The 18,770-nt window shown below is 39.7% G+C and overlaps 1 protein-coding gene across 7 annotated transcripts in view; it reads left to right on the top strand.

The window, feature by feature from the left end:
- tcf12 (transcription factor 12) overlaps positions 1 to 18,770 on the top strand; it is a 260,025-nt gene that overhangs the window by 86,694 nt on the left and 154,561 nt on the right. For all 7 annotated transcript variants that reach the window (XM_080214465.1, XM_080214469.1, XM_080214470.1 and 4 more), the window contains one exon: positions 9,189 to 9,291. In XM_080214465.1, coding sequence (XP_080070591.1) covers positions 9,189 to 9,291 — 103 coding nt within the window. The remainder of the gene's footprint in view (positions 1 to 9,188; positions 9,292 to 18,770) is intronic.

The following is an 18,770-nucleotide window of genomic DNA, read 5'->3' as shown; positions in this document are numbered from 1 at the left end:
TGAGATGTTATTTTTACACAAGTGAGGGCAAACACATTCAATTTGTCATTTCCTTCCCATTAATTCTGCATTCTTAATCTTTAGAGAACCAATGGTCACTTGACTTGCTGTTTTCCTTTTTAAATGCCTGTACAAACTTGATTATTTCCAGCTAACTTTTCTGAGGTCTTCAGCAATGTTGCCACTATGCTGTGCGTGCCTGTGCAGCAACTTGGAAAGCACTAGGCAAGCCACTCAAGTTGTACCTTTTGATGTACTTCCATGCAAAGGAATTCAAAAAGGCAGCATGCTTTGAAATGAATAGGCTGTGCAAAACAAAAAAGATGGAGTGGAGATCTGCAATATCCCAAGCTGGAGTCTGAACAAGTGAAGCACAGCTGTCTCACTTTTGAATTCCATCTTTCTTGATAGTGATCTTGTTGTACATATACACTGTATCAGATAAAAATAATTCTTCAGTGTCAATGTAACCAAATCATTAAAAGATATTACAAATCATTAAAAGTGCAAGTAGATCACCTCGCACATCCATGTATTGTACTCTATCTTTCATGGATTTGTCTTTTTGTTTTGTGTATGCCTTTTCTAACTATCTCACGTCTCCATAATTTACACTATCCTAAATGAGTGTCAGACACAAACTTGACTGAAAAAGAGACACAAAGGACATTGCATGTTTACAGCATTTTTTGTTATCACACCATGTCCCAAAGTCTTTACAACCATGATGTACTTCATCAGGAAATGTAATTCTGGTTGGAAAATAGCAAATTTGCACACAGCAATAACAACTAGATATTTTATAAAGTGTTGCCGAGGAATCAGTATTAGTCAAGACGTAAGGACAATTCACCTGAGAGAGCAGGTGGAGTCTTGCTCCAACAGTGCAGCACTGAGTTCTTCACTGGAGTCTGTGTCCCACTCCAAAAACAAAGTCACAATCTTCTGACTTGGATGTGAGCATGCTGCCAACTGAGCCACAGTGGACATTATACTACAAACTGCCCATTGAAATTTTGAAAGCTGCAGCTTTCTACTGTATTTAGCTCTGTTCAGTCTTTGACAATAAACAGCATAATGGTTTATTTATATGCCAGTTTGACATAAGCAAGCTTAGAGCAGTGTGAGCAATATCACTAAATTTAACAGCCTTGGTCATGCACTGTTTGCTCTGGCAAGGGACAGCATTTGCTTTTGCATGCATCTGCAGACCTCACTGGTACAGGAATGCTGCTGAAGAGTTGCCTGTTCTGTAGAAGTTTTACTTGCCTAAAACGCGGCAGTGCTCTGGTTCCTGAAAATAAAGTTTAAATCATGATTTGGCCTTGGGTTACAGTTGTATGGCAACCATGAAGCCCATCAGTATCTTATGTATAGATGTGATATGAAAATTGCAATAACTGGCTGTCAGTTTATTATCCAGTGTAAATGTACTAAATATATTAAAATTGAACCATATACCATTGATTTTGTTTATTTGCTATGTCTGATAATTTGACTCATGGTAGTTAACCTGACATAACTTGTGCTTCACACCAAGTTGCAATAACTGTACCTTCAGTCAACTTTTAAATATGGCTTTTTCCATCCATCAGAAACTAAATAAACTTTTGAGGGGTTTTATTGTGGTTAAAAAATACCATGTTGATGACCCATTCCCTCTTGGAATATTAGAAACTAGCTGCTTGGATCAAGAACCCTTAGTGTCCTTAAATCACTGAATAAAGCCCAATCCACAGTGTGAGCAGCCTTGTGGTATATTTTGGTTCTGCCGAGTTGCAGGTTACATTACATGAATACCTTTCAAGCTGAGTCACCAACTCTGCGCCTACCTCAGTTCATCTGTTGACCCCCTCATTCATGCCTTTGTTAAACTTGGCTGTTCCAGTGCATTCCTGCATGCTGCCATGTTCTATCCTCTCAGCTTGAAGTCAGCTAAAACTCTGCTGCCCCTGTCCTAATTTGCACCAAGTCTCATTCACTCATCCTTGTTTTCAAATCCCTCCATGGTCTTGACCCTTCCTATTCGTGAAAACTCATCCAGCCCTCAGATAACTGTGCTCCTCCAATTCGGGCCTCTTTCATATCTGCAATTTTTAATGACTGCCCCATTGGCATCCATGTCTTTCGGTACTTAGGTCCTAAGCTCTTGGATTCACTCTTTTAAAATTCTTCACCTCTCCCCACTTCTCTCCTTTTTAAAGTGTGCTCAAAATCTGCCCCTTGGATCAAGTTTCTCTGTGCTAATATCCCCTTGTGTGGCTCAATGTCAAATTTTGTTAACAATTCTATGCAACTGCCTCGTAACGTTTTGCTATATTGGTGTTTTTTTAACATAGAAGCTGTTGTTTTCCATTTTTACTGGTGTCACCTTCATGACAAATATATTTTATGCTTTTACCAGCAGTCTTTGAACCGACATGGAAGTGGGATTTCCAATAAATGGGCACAAATAACTTCAAAGCAAAAAAGTGGGACGAAAGTGAAACAATTATTGTGCAAAATGGCGTACTCCTGTTCTTTTTGCCATGAACCTTTTTAGATTGGAAATGAGAACGTGCTGATTCATTCCAGATATATAATTTGGGTTTCAAATCTTTTGCATGTTGATTAACCAGTTAGTTTTTTCCGAAAGTCAGTGGCACACTTGATGACTTGCCTTCCAGTAACCCTGACTACTGCCTTGTATTGTTTCTTTTATTTTGTTTACTTCAATTTTAATGTTTTATTTTAATTTTAATACTGATACAGCCATGTGATGTTGACCTTGGCTGTAGGCCATCCATTTTTCATGGCAGCCACTGCTGAGAGTTGTTTTGTGACAGATTGGGCAGCAGCAGTGGTTACCAGAGGACACCCCTGTGGTCAGACTGAATTGTAAATGTCACTGAGAATACATTCATTGTCTGTCACTTGTTTATCATTGATTCTGAACTAGTTAAACTGAAGCAAGGATTCACCTGGGACTTTAGACTCTCAGAAGATTACTTGAAAACAGTATTGCAGAAGAAGCTGTGACATGCATCCATACACACTTAATGATTTGACAGTTATTTAGCCAGCAGTTACTACCCCTTTAGTTGAGCTGATGGCATGTAGCACAGATAGTGTGGTTTGCTTTGGCCCCATTAATGCTGTCTTGAAAGTTAGCCTCCAGTCTGGGAAATGATAAATGTTCAGTGACTGCTGATCTAATTGTCCCACAGGATTCTGGGTTGTAGGCTGCCGAAGTGGTCCTGAGCTGCTTTTTTGTGTATTTCAGTGCCCTTCATTCTGCCCCCGGCCTCTAATTCTGTATACGAGTACATTCTATTTTGTTGCACTTGCTGTCCTTGCTCAGTCTTTTTGTCATTTGGGATTGGAATCAATGAAAAGCAGTACAGTGAAGGAGACATTCCTTGTGTTATTCTTTCAATGAAATAGGTCATTTATTACCAACTTTAGGTTAATTACTGTGTCCTTGCATAAATTTGCAGCTCAGAAAATAGTTTTTTGTTAATGTGTGAATAGCTTGAAATTTAAATCATCAAACATCAACCTATTTTCACCTCACTAATACCTGCATTAACTTACTTTGAGTGTATTCCATGTTTCAACCATTAGTTAGTAAAATCAATGTATCTTCCCTGGCATTGTACAGCATATGGGACTTGGAGTGCAATTTCGGATAATTACTGTGGCCTCACTGTAGTCGAAACTGAGAAGTATATGCCTAATGCTAGGGCAGCAAATTTACTGCAGCAATATCTGACAAAAGTAAGGAGTACGATACTAAGAAATAGTAGGGCCTTTGGAGATAGGAACATAGAAACAAGAGGAGGCTATCTGGCCTATTGTGCCTGCTCTGCCATTCAACATGATATTGATTAGACACTTCAGTGTCTTTAACAGAGTATCCCCATAATCCTTTATATTATTGTTAATTGGAACTCTTTTAAACTCTACTGTAAACAAACTCAGTGGCTGAGCTTCCATAGCCCTCTGGTGTAAGTGAATTCAAAAAATTTACAACCCTCTGCGTGAAGAAATTTCACACTTGGTCCTAAGTGGCTTCCCCATTACCTTGAAATTGTGCCTGCTGGTTGTAGACTTCCCAGCCAACCAAGGGAAGCGTCTACCTGTCTATTCCTTGAAGTATTTTGTAGATTTCTGAGATAACCATTCATTCTTCGAAGCTCTAGAAAATATCAGCGCGGTTTGCCCTCTCCATAAGACAGCTATGCCATTCCCAGAACAAGTCTGCTGAACCTTCATTGCATTCCCTCTATGGCAGTAATGTATCTTCCCTAAGGTAAGGGGACCAAAACTGCATATAATAATTCAGGTGTGGCCTCACCAACACCCTGTACATTTGCAATAAAACATCTCTATTCCTAGACTCAAATCCTGTTGCTGTGAAGGCCAACATAAAATTTGCCTTATTATCACCTGCTTGTACCTCTGTGCTTGCTTTCAGCAACTGATGCAAGGACAAGATCTCGCTGAACATGCATCTTTCAATATACACCCATTCAAATAATCTGCCTTCCTATTTTTGCGACCAAAACGGCTATCCTCTCATTTATCCACATTCTACTGCAACAGAGCTGGCAGCTCTAAGGGTCGTCCAGGCTCAACGTTGGGTCTATTCTCTCTCCCTTAATGCTGTCAGACCTGAGATTTTCCAACATTTTCTGTTTCGATCTCAGATTCGAGCATCCACAGTATTTTGCTTTAATCTTCAACTTCAAGTTACAAACATGTTTGTATTCTTTTCTCATCTGCATTATTTGGGCAATCACTCATCCTAATCCCATTATGTTTTCATGCCTCTTTAAACTTATCCTTTAAAACAAAATAATTGACAGCACGTTCAGAAAAAAAACTATTTAAAATTAAAAATCTTCTCTATGCTCTCAGTTGATAGTGTAAGGAAATTGCATTTCTCTTCGTTTAGTTCCTGGCTTCAGAGAATCTGAATCAAATTGGTACCACGTTCTGTTTTATTTTAACAACAATTCTGTAGGCCATCTCAGCTTCCTAATCATAATAAAAATTAGTCACAGGGAAAATTTGGCCTGCATTTTACTGTAGTTTCTACTTGACTTAACTGGAGTGTGCTCTGTGTTAAATCACTGGTGTGATATTTTTACTTCTGCAGCAGATAGAACGAAAGCACTGCATCATCATCTGTGATTAAGAACGTAGGAAATTCACTGTTCTTTTTGCCTTAAAGCATGAACAGCAGGAGAATCAGATGAGAAGATGGCAGTCCAAGCTAGGAAGCAACTGTTGAGAGGGTGACGGATTTAAAATGTTGTAACCAGACATTAATTAAAATAATAGCAGTCAAATTTGCTGATTGTTGGAAAACTCCGTGTCGCATACGTAATCATAACATAAGAAATACATCATCTTACAATCTTATACCAATCACTCTCCTGCGGCACACACTTGTCAGAGAATGTAATCATTTATCTTGACTGCCTTGTGTCCAGTTTTGCCTCTTTCCTCTTTTTGCTCTGCCTCTCTGTGTCTTTGTTTATTTTCTTATGGATATGAGGTTGTATTGAATATTTGGTTTGGGAAAGTGCCAAATAGTCATTGGGAGAGAGACAATGTAGCTTCTCCTTTCACTTGTGCTTCCTCACAGACTGTTGTTCTTATCATGGCTCCTAGCTCTTGTACTTGCAGATCTTTTAAATCATCACTCCGAATGATGCTCCTCCTTCCCCTTAGCTACTTGCTCAACTCATCTATCCCCTTCCCTCAGGCTGCCACAGAGCACCCACTCCAGCAGAGAGTCACTTTTATTTCTTGATTCCTTCCTTCATTCCCACATGGGTAATTAGCAAGATGCCAGTGAGCCCTCACCTTAAAGCTGTTCCCCACCTCCCAAATTTCCTTCTTTATTCTTTCCGGTTTTCCTTAAAAGCTGAAGGCAAGTCATCGACCTGGTATTTTTCCCTATGTTTCCCCATGTTGTCCACAGATAGAGCCTGATTTGCTGAGTGTTTACAGCATTTTCTGCTTTCGTTCCTTAGATGTATTTAATTTCAAAATTACTGTTTTTGATAAATGAGAGTGAGAAAAGTCTAAATTTCTTTCCATCTCTTTCTCCCACTATCTCAGATGTGAGCTTTAGATCACCATGTTCTATTAGTTCAAAACCAGTTGGCCACAGAATTCATGTTTTATTAATAGAAATCACACCTTTTTTCTTCTTCAATATATTTCTTTGCTTCTCAAAATTATTTGGAGAAATACTGAACAGAAATGCAAGCAGTGAAAGACATTGCAGACGAAACAGTAGAGAGAAAGTTGGGAAACCAGTGAGAAACCACAGTCAAAATACAGCTCAATTTTGAGGGGAAAAAAAGTCCAAATCAAGAGAGAATGAGCTCTTCTAAATTTAAATGTAACAAATGCTTGCTTAAGATGCTTGAAGTAGATATAAATTTGAAATTGTGAAGTTTGTAATTTCTTCTTTTGCTTGTGCCCTTGATTGTGTTTAGGTTCAGGTTAGAAACTCAAGTGTTTCATGAAGTCTGCCTGAATCATAAGTTTTGCATCTTGAATTAGGCTCGGATAAGCATGATGTGCTCCACTTCAGGCATGATTCAAATGACCCAGTAGGGAGCTTTTATCGAACCAAGTTTATTTAAGAATATAGTTCACATATAAGGCAATAAAATTAGAAAGAACTTGCATCAATTACAAGCAAGAAACAAAACAACCACTGAAATGTATAACTCTTAATGAACATTTGTAATGTGTTCCAATTAAAACCAAAATCCAATAAACACAACCCTTTAAACAGTTTTATCATTACACAGGCTAAAGCTCACTTAAAACTGGAATCCATTTCCCTGGATTTAATGCTGATTTCAAATTATCTGAAACTCAGAGCAGCTTGTGTTTTGAAGACTACCTGTTACTGCAGGATGGCAAACAAGATGTGCTTTCAGCTAACTAGTAAAACTTTCAAAATAAAAAACGAGAAAGACTTCTTTCACCTATGTTTCTAACACTACAGCCAAAACAAAATTAAAAATAACCTTTGTCATATGACTGGCAGTTTTTTTTCTCCTCTTACCAATGACATCACCCAAAGCTGTGAGCTGCAGAGATCATGATTTTTTAAAAAATCTCAGAGACACTAACATCACAACTGAACAGTTGTAATTGCATTAGGGAAGAAAAGTACTCGGTGGAGAAATAATTTACTGATTCCTTGACCTAATTAAGCAATCAAAGGATAATTGATAAATGCTTATGACAAAAGTCAGTGTCATGATGTGGGTATGCCGGTGTTGGACTGGCGTAAACACAGTAAAAAGTCTGACAACACCAGGTTTTAGTCCAACCTATTTATTTGATAATATACTCGCAAGCTTTCGGGGTTAGCCCCTTCGTCAGGTGACAAAAGTCAGTGTGACATAGTCCTTAGTGCCATCTACAGGAGTATGAGGTACAGCAGATATTGATTTTTGATGGAATATGCGATCAAAACTTGTTTGTGTTTTTTGTGCCCATCAATGCAATTTACAGTCAAAGAAGTACTTTTGAAGTGTGTCACTATTGTAACGTCAAAAATATAGCAGCCTTTTCATGTCCCGGATATCATTGTGATAATGATCAAATGATCTGATTTTTGTTATGTTGTTTGAGGGATATATATTGGCCAGGACAGAGGTGATAATTCCCCTACTTAGTGAAAAGTATGAGTGCTATCAACTGATGCAAAGGTGATGTGGTGTATGCTTTCCCAAATTTCATGTGACATGTGGATGGTAAGTTTGTCTAGAATTACCCCCCCTCCCCCATTACAGATAGAGGGGGACCTGGGCTGTAACTGTAAGACACGATGTGCAGGTGGAAACAATTGCACGACAAGTAAGCATGTTGAGTGCAGAACTCCCACTTCTGCCACTGTTCAACTTTGTTATGTCTCTTTAATCTTCTGCCTGTCCTTGGAATAAGAATTAACAGCATGACTGGCTCCGAGAGTTTATTCCAATATTGACTGCCATCCAGCTGTTAGGGCAGATATTTCCTGCTCTGGTTCTGCCTTCGTGCTGATGCTTGAAGTCTGCAATTTTCCATTGCTTGGCTGCATTGCTTTTTAAAACCATGCTTTTTGAAACAGTGATTATTGTGGATCTGGAAAACGACCCATTGTCATCACAGCTCTGAATTCGTGTTCATTGAAATCAGTTGCCTTCATTCCACTGGTACTCCTGACTTTGGCATATCTAAATGCTCGAGGACTTTGCAGTGAAAACTTTCAAGAAATTGTTATCTATTGGTTAGCAAGTTGCAGTTTTTGGGAGCCAATACATGGAGATGTTATAAATCTGAAATAGAAACGAAAGGATGGAAATACTCAGCAGATCAGGCAGCATCTGTGGAGAGAGACAGGTTTCAGCTTGATGAAGCTGCAATCAAAGGGCATCAACCTGAAACATGAGCAACTTCTTTCTTTATGGATGCTGTCTGATGTGATTATTTCCAACATTTTCTGTTTTGGTTCGAGTTTGAGAGAGATCAGATATCCCTTTGACTTGTGCTGCGTACTTTGTGATTTTGTCGTCTCTGATACCTGCATAAATAATGGGTTGGTGTTTGACTCCCTCATCTTTCAGTTTATTAGATGTTTAAAACATATAGGTATTTGAGCTAATGGTTAATTTAGTTGCTCTTTTTGAGCTTTTCAGTTAGCCATTTTTAATAGATATTGATGTGTGAGCATGTTGAGCAAACAACTTGTTTCAGACAGGTAAGGGAAAGTTGCCATAGTCCCAAATGAAATAAGCTGGTGATGATTTAACCTGAGGCTCACCCAGATCTCAGGTGAGGGCAAGGTTGAGAAGGTGGGGCCTTCATGAATAACCTCAGGCAGTATGGGAATTGAACCTGCAATTTTGTCATCACTCAGCATCAATAAACAGTTGTCTGGCAAACTGAGTTATCTATATTTGTGATAATCATTTTTTTTGAAGTACTGCGTAAGCATCCAACTAAAAATGCCTGTGAACTTTTGAGTTGCTGAGAAATCAGTGAAAGATCTTTGGATATGAACATTAATATACTAAACAGAATTTGTGGAAAAATTGAAGCTGACACTTCTGTTTTTTTTTCTTGTATTTGTTAGTCTTGAAAGTGATAGATGATTTGACTTATTCATGGATACTGATCTCTTTCCCCAGGCCTTTGCAGACAGTCCTCATTATGGCGAACATTTGAATGAAAGTCGATTAGGATCCCATGAAGGACTGTCACCAACACCATTCTTGAACTCTGGTCTAATAGGTAAGTAGGAATTCTCTTCCAGCTCCCCCTCGTAACCTCTTTGGTCAGATGCTTTTTAACCATGAGTCATCCGTTGTCTCAATTGTTAGTTTATTCTTTGAGAGACTATGACATCTCTGCAGCTATATTGCCATTGGAACTGATCCTCTTCCCAGTCTTAGAGTTATTTTCATCATGGAAGACTCTTGCCCAGTCAGTTGTGAAAGATACTTTGCACAAATATGCCTATGAACTTGTTTAAAGAAGCTTGCACCATAGTAAATTTATTTGAGCGTGAGATTATAGATCTCAGGGGTGCGTCTATTTTTAACGACAATGCATGACATCTCTCCATTTTTGAGATAGCTAATTCTGAGTTAAACTGTTGGACACATTGACAAAATCTAGATGATTCGAAGAAAGCTGTTAATGAAGGCTTAAGTTCCATCTTATTAGTTCTGTTAGTTAGACTTATAAGCAAAACCCTCGGTGGTTTCTGCTGCGGCCTGAAGGCAGCTTATTTTCCCTTGGATGCCTTCTCTTCCCTCAATGTAAAGTGATCAGTTGTGATATTAAATATGTAGTGGTCTTGATTAGTTGCAAAGCTGTCTTGTTGAGAATAACTTGGTTTGGCTATTATTTGAAGATGTGATTCAGACTTGTGCTCTGCAAGGAATAAATACCGTAACCAAACAACCAGTGCCCTGCCTATGTCTGTACAAGCCAATTCTTTTTCTACTATTGATTTGCTGAAAAAGTTACAATTTCCTGCAATTTTAGAAATGCGTCTATATTTAATTCTGCCAGTTCTTATAATGTAACTTCAATCTTGTAACAATTCCATGTGATCTGAATATGCTTAGAAAAAACCTTGTTTTTCCATTGGCATGCAGTTCAGTGGATAATAATGAATTTTTGTAGAGTTCTTTCTGAGAAGAAATTAATTATTTGGAATTTTTCTAGCATCATAAAATTATTTCATAACTATTTTGTTTGTTTCCCAAAAACAAAATGGAAACACATTCAACACGATGTGTTACAGCCCTGATTGAAATATCTTTGACCTTTTTTTGGGTGATCTCAATATTGCCCCTTGAGCAACAGCAATAGTAAAATAAAAGTTGTGTAAATCGAAAAACCAGAAGTCTGCGATTTATTGTCAAAACCTTTTCCTGTGCTTTGGCCTGCTTTGATTTAAGGGTTAAAAATTCCCCACCACCGTCACCACCAAACATCTGGAACTTGGACGAAAATTAGAAGTGTTCCCTCCATGTCAACTCCATTGTCACTTGCTCACTCTCACAGAATGGTTGAGTTCAACCAATGCACTGCATTCCTCCATCACCATCCCTGGGTATATCTGTTGTACTAGAAACACAAACCCACCAGTGGGGGCAGCACAGTTTTATACAGTTGGGAGGGATGATCCATGGAGCCCATAACATTGCCTCCAACCTTAATGAAATCTCATGGCCATCAGGTCCGATTTGGGCAACAAATTCTCCTGCTGGTTATGACCTAGCACCTTGCTTATGAATTAGCATTAACCCTCCACGTTTTACATCACTTTGAAGAAGTGCTGAAGATATAATGGGCAAATAATGTTTTGTGGGTGGGGCACTTAATGCCTTTAAGTGAGTGGCTTGGTGGCACGACTGACAAAGCTGGGTGAATCCTAAAGGATGAAGTTGCCATGCTGGGCTTAAAGCAGTTGGTGAATGAACAAATGAGGTGAAAACCCTACTTGACCTCATTTGTCACCAGCTGACCTGTCCCAAATGTGAACCATAATGTAGGAGTGATCACTACGCAGTCATTCTAGAGATGAAGTATGCACACAGAAGGGAACTCTTGTCACTGGAACGGTTCAAAATTGCTAAAGTGGAAGTGTTGAATAGACTCTCGATACTGAAAGTTGACCAAGCACTGGGACTGGATGAGATGCATCTAAGGATATTGAAGGAAGTGACAGTGTAAGCATGGCCATAATCATCTTCCCTAAACTTGGGTAGATTCCAAAGGAGTGAAGAATAGCAAACATTACTGATTTGTGCAAAAGTTGCAAGGAATAGTCTAGCAATTACAACTAGTCAATTTAACTTCGATGATAGGGAAGCTTCTAGAAACCATTATTGGGATAAAGTTAATAGTCACAAGGAAACATGTGGGTCGATTACAAAGAGCCAGCATGGATTTCTTCAGGGAAAATAATGTTCAGCCAACTTAACTGGATTTTTGAAGAAGTAACAGAGGGTTAATGAGGGTATTGCTACTCGTGTGGTGTACACAAACTTTCAGAAGGCAATCAAAATCGATAGAGTACCACAGAACAGATTTGAGAAAAATAATTGCTCCTGCCCTTTTCTTTAGGCTATGTGGATACAAAATTGGTTAAATCATCGAGCATTGAAAGTGGCAGAACAGGTGGAGAGAGTAGTTGGTAAAGCATACAGTATCCTGGGGTTTTATTAATAGTGACATAGAAATCAGGGGCAGGAAATTGTGCTCAATTTGCACAAGATGCTAGTTGGACCTGGAGCATTGTGTATAGTTCCAGGCGTCACACTTTAGGAAGGATATGAATGCACTAGAGAGATTGCAGCAAAAGTTTCGCAAGAATAGTTCTCAGGGAGGAGACACTTCAGTTATGAGAAGAGCTTGGAGATGTTGGTGCTGTTGTCCTTGGAGACAAGAAGGCTGAGGAAATTTGATCAATATCATGAGGCTGGATAGAGTAGATGGGACAAAACTGTATCCTCTCATTAGAAGGATCAGGAACGTGAGAGCACAGAATTGAACTGATTTGCAAAATAAGCAAATGTGATGTGCGGAAAAAACGTTTTCACACAGCAAGTGGTTCTGGTCTGGAATGCAATGTCTTGAAGTATGGTGAAAGCATTTTCAATCGAGGCATTCAAATGGGCACGAGATGATTATTTGAATAGAAACAATGTGAATCGTACTAAATCTTGTTCTCATTTGGAGAGCTAGTGCAGGCACAATGAGCTGAACTACCTCTTGCATTGCAACAATTCTGTGAATTCAGCCAGAAAGAAGAAGAACGCTCCATGAGCATCCCCATCCTCAAAAATGACAGTGCGTAGCATCAGTGCAAAAGCCGAGGCTGCTGCATTCACAATCATCTTTAGCCAAAAGTGCCAAGTGGTTAACCATCTCTGCCTCTTCCTGAGGGCCCTTTGATCACAGATGCTAATCTTCAGCTAATTTGATTCGCTCCATATGATATTAAGAAATGGCTGATGGCAATGGTTATAGCAAAGGCTATGGATCCAAACAAAGTTCTGCCTGTAGTGCTCAATACCTAGGTTCTAGAATCAACTGTGTCTGTAGCTAATTTGTTCCAATACAAGTAGAAAACTGGCATCTACCTGACAAAAGCAGATAAGTACCCAGTGTGTCCTGTCCAAAATAATCAGGACAAATTCATTCTAGCCAACCCACTGTTTTATTCTGAATCATCAGTAAAGAGGAGGAGGTGTGATTGGCAGTGCTTTCACGTGGCACTTCATCACCAATTGCTCACTTAATGCTGAGTTCTGGTTCTGCTGGGACCACTTGATCGTTTTGATCTCAACAATCTTGGTTCAAATATGGACAGAACTGCAGAATTCCTGAGTTGAGTTATGACTGTGACTTTGACATCAAGGTAGAGTTTAATCACGTGTGTCAAACCCAAGACAGTAGGAATGGGACAGAACACCAGTGCATAGAGTCCCATCAAGCATAATGCAAAATAGTTGTGACTATTGAAGAGACCAATTCAGCCCCAAGAGATTGCTGTGGAGGAGTTCCTCAGGGTGCTTGCTTTTATCAGAAATTTTTTGAAGAAAAATGAAGCAAGAAAATAAGGCAACATTTAAAAGATTGGCATGGAAATTAGAATATAATTGCTGAGAGATAACTGGTTTAAGTGTGATACGTTTTAACAAGTGTGGCAACTACTGAAGGTTATCATGCATGTTGTCTGATTACATTACAGCTGATGCTGTATTTGTGAAAATTCATTTTCAAAGTTTGCAAAGACCCCAGGCAGTTGGCTGTCCTACCTTTAAATTCTTAATAATAGAGGCAAATGTACTGTTGGCAATTCATTCATGTACTTGGGTCATGTGGTCTACTTGTGTATACAAATTTCTGCTCTGCCCCTAGGCACGCAACAATGGCAATATCTCTCTGCTACCCACCCTCGCTAAAGTGGAACAGATTTTTGATGTATAACTGATAACTGCAGTAAAAAGAACAGTACCGCAATGATTCTGAAATTCAGAGCACTGGTAGTCTGCAAGTTGTACTATTGGATCTTTTTATTCATTTAGGAATGACCTCATTACTCAATAATAATCAAAGGAAAGTGGACTGACCTTCATTGTGCAAGCAGAATTGTTACATATTTTTACACAAGATGCAAATTTTAGTTTTTCAAGGTAAGTCATTGGCGGCAATGAAAAAAGCAACTATACACAGCAGCAACTTGTGTTTTTGTACTGCTTCTAACTTCATAAAAATGCACTAATATACTTCAGAGGCAAAGAAAACCATTATACCTAGCCAAAAAGGTGGTTTGGAGAGAATTTGGGTGAAGGCACTGATACTAGTGATGGAATGAAGGGGTGGGGTAAGAGGACAAAGTCAGAGAGCTGATGAGTTTGTGATTCTAGGGTTGGGCGAGTTTAGAAATGGGTAAGCGTGAAACCAAGAATGAATTTGAAACTTGAGAGGTGGAGCTTTTAAACATGAATTATGGGATGAGCAGTTACTGTGGTCAGAGAAGTGGGACTTAAATAAGTAAATTTTAAACTTTTATTAGTCATGTTGCAGGAACACTGTAATGAAGCTCCTGTGACAGTTGCCACACTCTGGCACCTGTTTGGGTCAATGCACCTAATCACATTCTTGAGATTGTGGGAGAAAACAGGAGCATCTGGAGGAAACCCATGCAGACAGTGACCCAAGCTGATGCTGTGAGGCAGCAGTCCTAACCACTGTGCCAGTGTGTTGTAATGAAGAAGGTCAGGGTTGAAATGATGTCAAGTACGTAACAAGGTTCATTCAGCCTGAGATGATGATTGGGGAGGGCAATGGAGTTGATGGAACGTGGACCTAGTTTGTTGCAGGAATTGAACATGATGATTTCAGTTTTCCCTCTGGAGTTTGCAAGTTCTTCCCCATGACTGCGTGGATTTCCTCTGGGTGCTTTAGTTTCCTCCCACACACGATGTGTGGGATCGGATAATTGGCCATGCTAACTCGCCATTTAGGGGAATACGTGAGGTTACAAAGATAGGGCCTGGGTGGGGTTGTTGTTGGTGCCAGATCGATGGGCTGAATGGCTGCCTCCTGCACTGTAGGAATTCTACGATGCCCAATAAGTTGAAGGTTCGATGTTGTATCAACAATTCTGATCGTAGAGGCCAAAATAGCATTTGTATAACTAGTTTACAAGTAAGATCGATGAAGTATGAAGTAGTTGAAATGTTCATATGGGAGGTAAGTTTATCAGATAAGTAAACATAACAGATTTTGCGATAATGTTATAATAATTCTAGTTCTTGTGGCTTAACTGGAATAATTCCATTTATGTTGGAATGGCAGTTTGGTTGTGGCTCATGATCAAAAAGTTTGGAAAACCAGTTAAGTCGTTGAAATATTTAAAAACCACTTCCTTGTGTGTGTTTTTTAAAAACACCCACTTCATTGTGTGCGTTTGGTAAAAGCCACCTTCCTGTTGTTATGCCAAATACCTGTTATATTTGCACTGAACTTAAAAGTAAATTATGGAACTACGAATTTCGGGCTTCCCTCTCCTTCCACATAGCAATTAGACTTTGTGGTCGAATGAAATACTTCTGGAGAGGTACCGACAGTGTTCTGTTACGTAATCAAAAGGAATGTGATTTCCTTCCTCAGAATGATTTCATTTTCTGAGTTTGCTCGGTCTGTGTGCAGGAGCTTGTAATTTTTCCTTCTTTAGCGTACATCAGCAGGAACTCGCTTGGATGTGATGCTAAGATTGATAGTTTTCTGAGCACCTCGTGTTTATGGAATGTTGCCAATGCAGTTCTCGTGAGATGCTTAGTGGTGCAAAATCCAGAGCTGCAGCTAGGTATTTGAGAAGGCCGTAAAGAACAGGAAGCAGTTCTGATCTGTGCTAATTGTCATTTAACTGTCCTCTGATCAGTATATATTTAATTACTACATAAACTTTTTTTTTGTTCAGAAGATTTTTCTGTTTTTTGAAACATTGCCCTACACGCTTTTAAGGCTTGTGCATAAATGTGACCAAGGTGTTGAAATAGTGAGTACATCTGTGGAGTCATAATGCAACCGGGGGTTAGCATCTTGGGGAGTAAAGGGAGGGGAAAGAATCATGGGACAAACGTGAGGCAGCAATAAGAAAAGAAAGTTGGCTAATCAGTGAGTCATGAAAGTTGAAGGTTTGGGTTGTTGAGCAGGCTTGAAGCCCTTTTGTACCTGTGCTCCTATGTGTTGTAGAGCTAGCTGCATTGAGAAATTCCTCTCCATCTTCCCCAGTGTTGCGTTGTCTGACTTTTATCCAGCTGAAGCCGTGCTCTTTTCTGGCAAGTCATGGATTGACATACCATATAACCATGGTTAAGCTTCCAGTTTGATGGTATGTCCTTACCAGGAGTTACAAGGATGCATCACCAACCTGGAAGCTTAACCTTGGTTTTATGATATGTCAATCCATGACCAGAAAGATTCGGGTGGTATTATCATTGGACTATTAATCCAGAACTTCAGCTCATGTTATGGGGTCCTGGGTTTGAATCCTGCCACATCAGATGGTGGAATTTGAATTCAATTTTTTTTTAAAAAAATCTAAAATTTAACCATCTACTGATGACCATGAAATCATGGTTGATTTTTGGAAAAACTCATCTTGTTGACTAATGTCTTTTATGGAAGGAAATCTGTCACCTTGACTGGCCCAAATGTGACTCCAGAACCACAGCAATGCAGTTGACTCTCAACTACCCTCTGAACAAGGGCAACTAGGGATGGGCAGTAAATATTGGCCAGCCAGTGATCCCCATGTCCCATTCATGAATTAAAAAAAATTAAAACTAGACTGGAAAAAAAATGCTAGGATAGATGAAATCAGGAACTCAGCAATTGGGAGAAAAAGGTGAAAATAGTCATTTCATAAAGATATATGTGGAAAAATATCTTGCCTTGCTAAGAAATGTTTATGTATGAGAGCTGGAGCATGGGTTAAGTTCTTTTTGATGTACTTGACTAGAAATGCCAATGGAGTGGGAGAGAAATTGAGGACTGTGTATCATTCTGGCACAGTACCTGGCAGATGCCTCAAGCCATACATTTATGCCAGCTTGGGTTGAGGCTGTCCAGCTGCCCTTGTTGAAAGATGGTGCTTGGCTGGGGAAGCTGACTGGAACTGAAATTTATAAAAAAAAACAAAATACAGCAAATTTGAAATCAAAGCACACAAGACTGATAATGTCAGACCTACAGATGGTCATTGACCTGAAAGACTTGCAGCATTTGCCACAGATGCTGCTTGACCTTGGGCGGCATGGAGGCACAGTGGTTAACACTGCTGCCTTACAGCGGCAGAGACAGCGCCTCAGATAACTGTCTGCGTGGCGTTTGCACATTCTTCCTGTGTCAGCATGGGTTTCCTCCTGGTGCTCTGATTTCCTCCCACAATCCAAAGATGTGTGGGTTAAGTTGATTGACCATGCTAAATTGCCCCTTAGTTTCAGGTGATTAGCAGGATAAGTACTTGGTTACGAGAGTGGGGTCTGGGTAGAATTGTTGTCACTGCAGCCTCAATGAGCCGAATGGATTCTTGCGCTGTAGGGATTCTAAGACCTGCTGAATATTTGCAGCATTTTCTCTTTGTATTGAAATTTAATACCTAATTTCACCAATTGAATTAGTGCACAAGTTCTGTAAAATGTGAATATGTTGTCAGGTGTACAATTAAATAATCTTAGGCTGAAATATTCAGTGCATTTGAGTAAGGGAGGAACTCTTGGGGACTGAACATTCCCTTTACAATGTGATGAATGAATTGCCTTAAATGTACTTGACAAGTTTTTTTATGAAGCCAGTTTTCCTAAAAACACTCCCTTGACAAGGGTTTACCTTTCTGCCAGGCACTTCCACTGATTTCAGTTACTGTGCATCCTGAAATGGTTTCAAATTCAACAGAGAGGTTGGGGTGAGGGGAAATGAGTGTGGAGCATGATTTGAAGTAATTCTGTGGGGTCAGCAAATGAAATTTGCATTGCTTACCTAAAGTTAGGTTTTCCTGGGCTGGGGTATTGTGGAGTGAATTCTGGATCAGTTTGACATTTATGCTGCCTGCTGTTGTTCTGGGCTACTCCTTGTAGATAGTTTAAATGGCGTTAGAAGCATAGAGGATAGGAGCAGAAGGAGGCTATTAGGCCCTTCGAGCCTGTCCTGCCATCCCTGGAATCAGCCTGGTAAACCTTTGCTGTACTCCCTTGAGAGCAAGAACATTCTTCTTGAAAAGGAGACCAAAACTGTACACACTATTCTTGGTATGGCCTCACTAAGGCTCTGTATTATTGCAACAACACATCCCTGCTTCTGTACTCAAAAACCTTGGGCAATAAAGGCCATTTGCCTCCTTTACAGCCTGCTGCACCTATATGCTTGCCTTGTGTCACTGGTGTACAAAGAAACCCAGGTCTGCTGCACACTCCCCCCTCCAAATTTACAGAGAGATGCCATTCAGCCCACCAAATCTGAAAGAGTGCACTACCCAGAACCTCCCTTGTGCATCTATCATGGCCAGTCCACCTCACCTGCATGTCTTTGGCCTGTGCGAGGGTAATCTCTGGCAAGGTTTTGCCTTAAAGTCTGTCTGTATTTCTGAGGTCAAAAATGGAGGCTGCCAATGCTGTGCAGTCCTGTTGATGTGCTACATGGTTGGAGTTGCTTTTTCATGGATTAGATGTTAAACCAGAGCCGCCTCCCACCTCCCCCACTGCTCTGAGATTCCTCCTCCTCCCCGCCCCGCCCCCCTGATGCAGCAAACAAAAATCTAATGTTCCTGTTTTGAAGAAGAACATGGTTGCTATCCCTTAGGCCCTGACCATCTTGTATCTCTCAATCAACATAAAAAGCAAATTGTCTTGTATCATTCACATTGCTGTTCGTTGGAGTTTGCTGTGTGCAGAATTGGCTGCCATGTTTCCTGCATTACAGCAGTGGCTAAAAGTGAAAAATTACTTAATTGGCTGTAAAGCTTTAAGACACTTAGTGGATGTGAAAAGCACTCGATAAATGCAAGCCTTTCTTTCTGTAATATCAAGGAAAATTCATGTTTCCATCAAGTGTTGAAGATTATAATATTTGCGTTCAACAATAATAGACAAGTGATTGTCACATCTCCAGAATTTATTCATCCTTTTAATTAATTCTAGACATGAGCTAGGAGCTTTGGCCACTTGGCCTTGTAAACTATT

This window comes from Carcharhinus amblyrhynchos, chromosome 28 (genome assembly GCF_965287045.1).
Source record: "Carcharhinus amblyrhynchos chromosome 28, sCarAmb.v2.hapA, whole genome shotgun sequence".
NCBI classification, from domain to species: Eukaryota; Metazoa; Chordata; class Chondrichthyes; order Carcharhiniformes; family Carcharhinidae; genus Carcharhinus; species Carcharhinus amblyrhynchos.
Note: the sequence above shows the minus strand (reverse complement) of the source record. Positions and strands in the feature narration are given on the sequence as shown.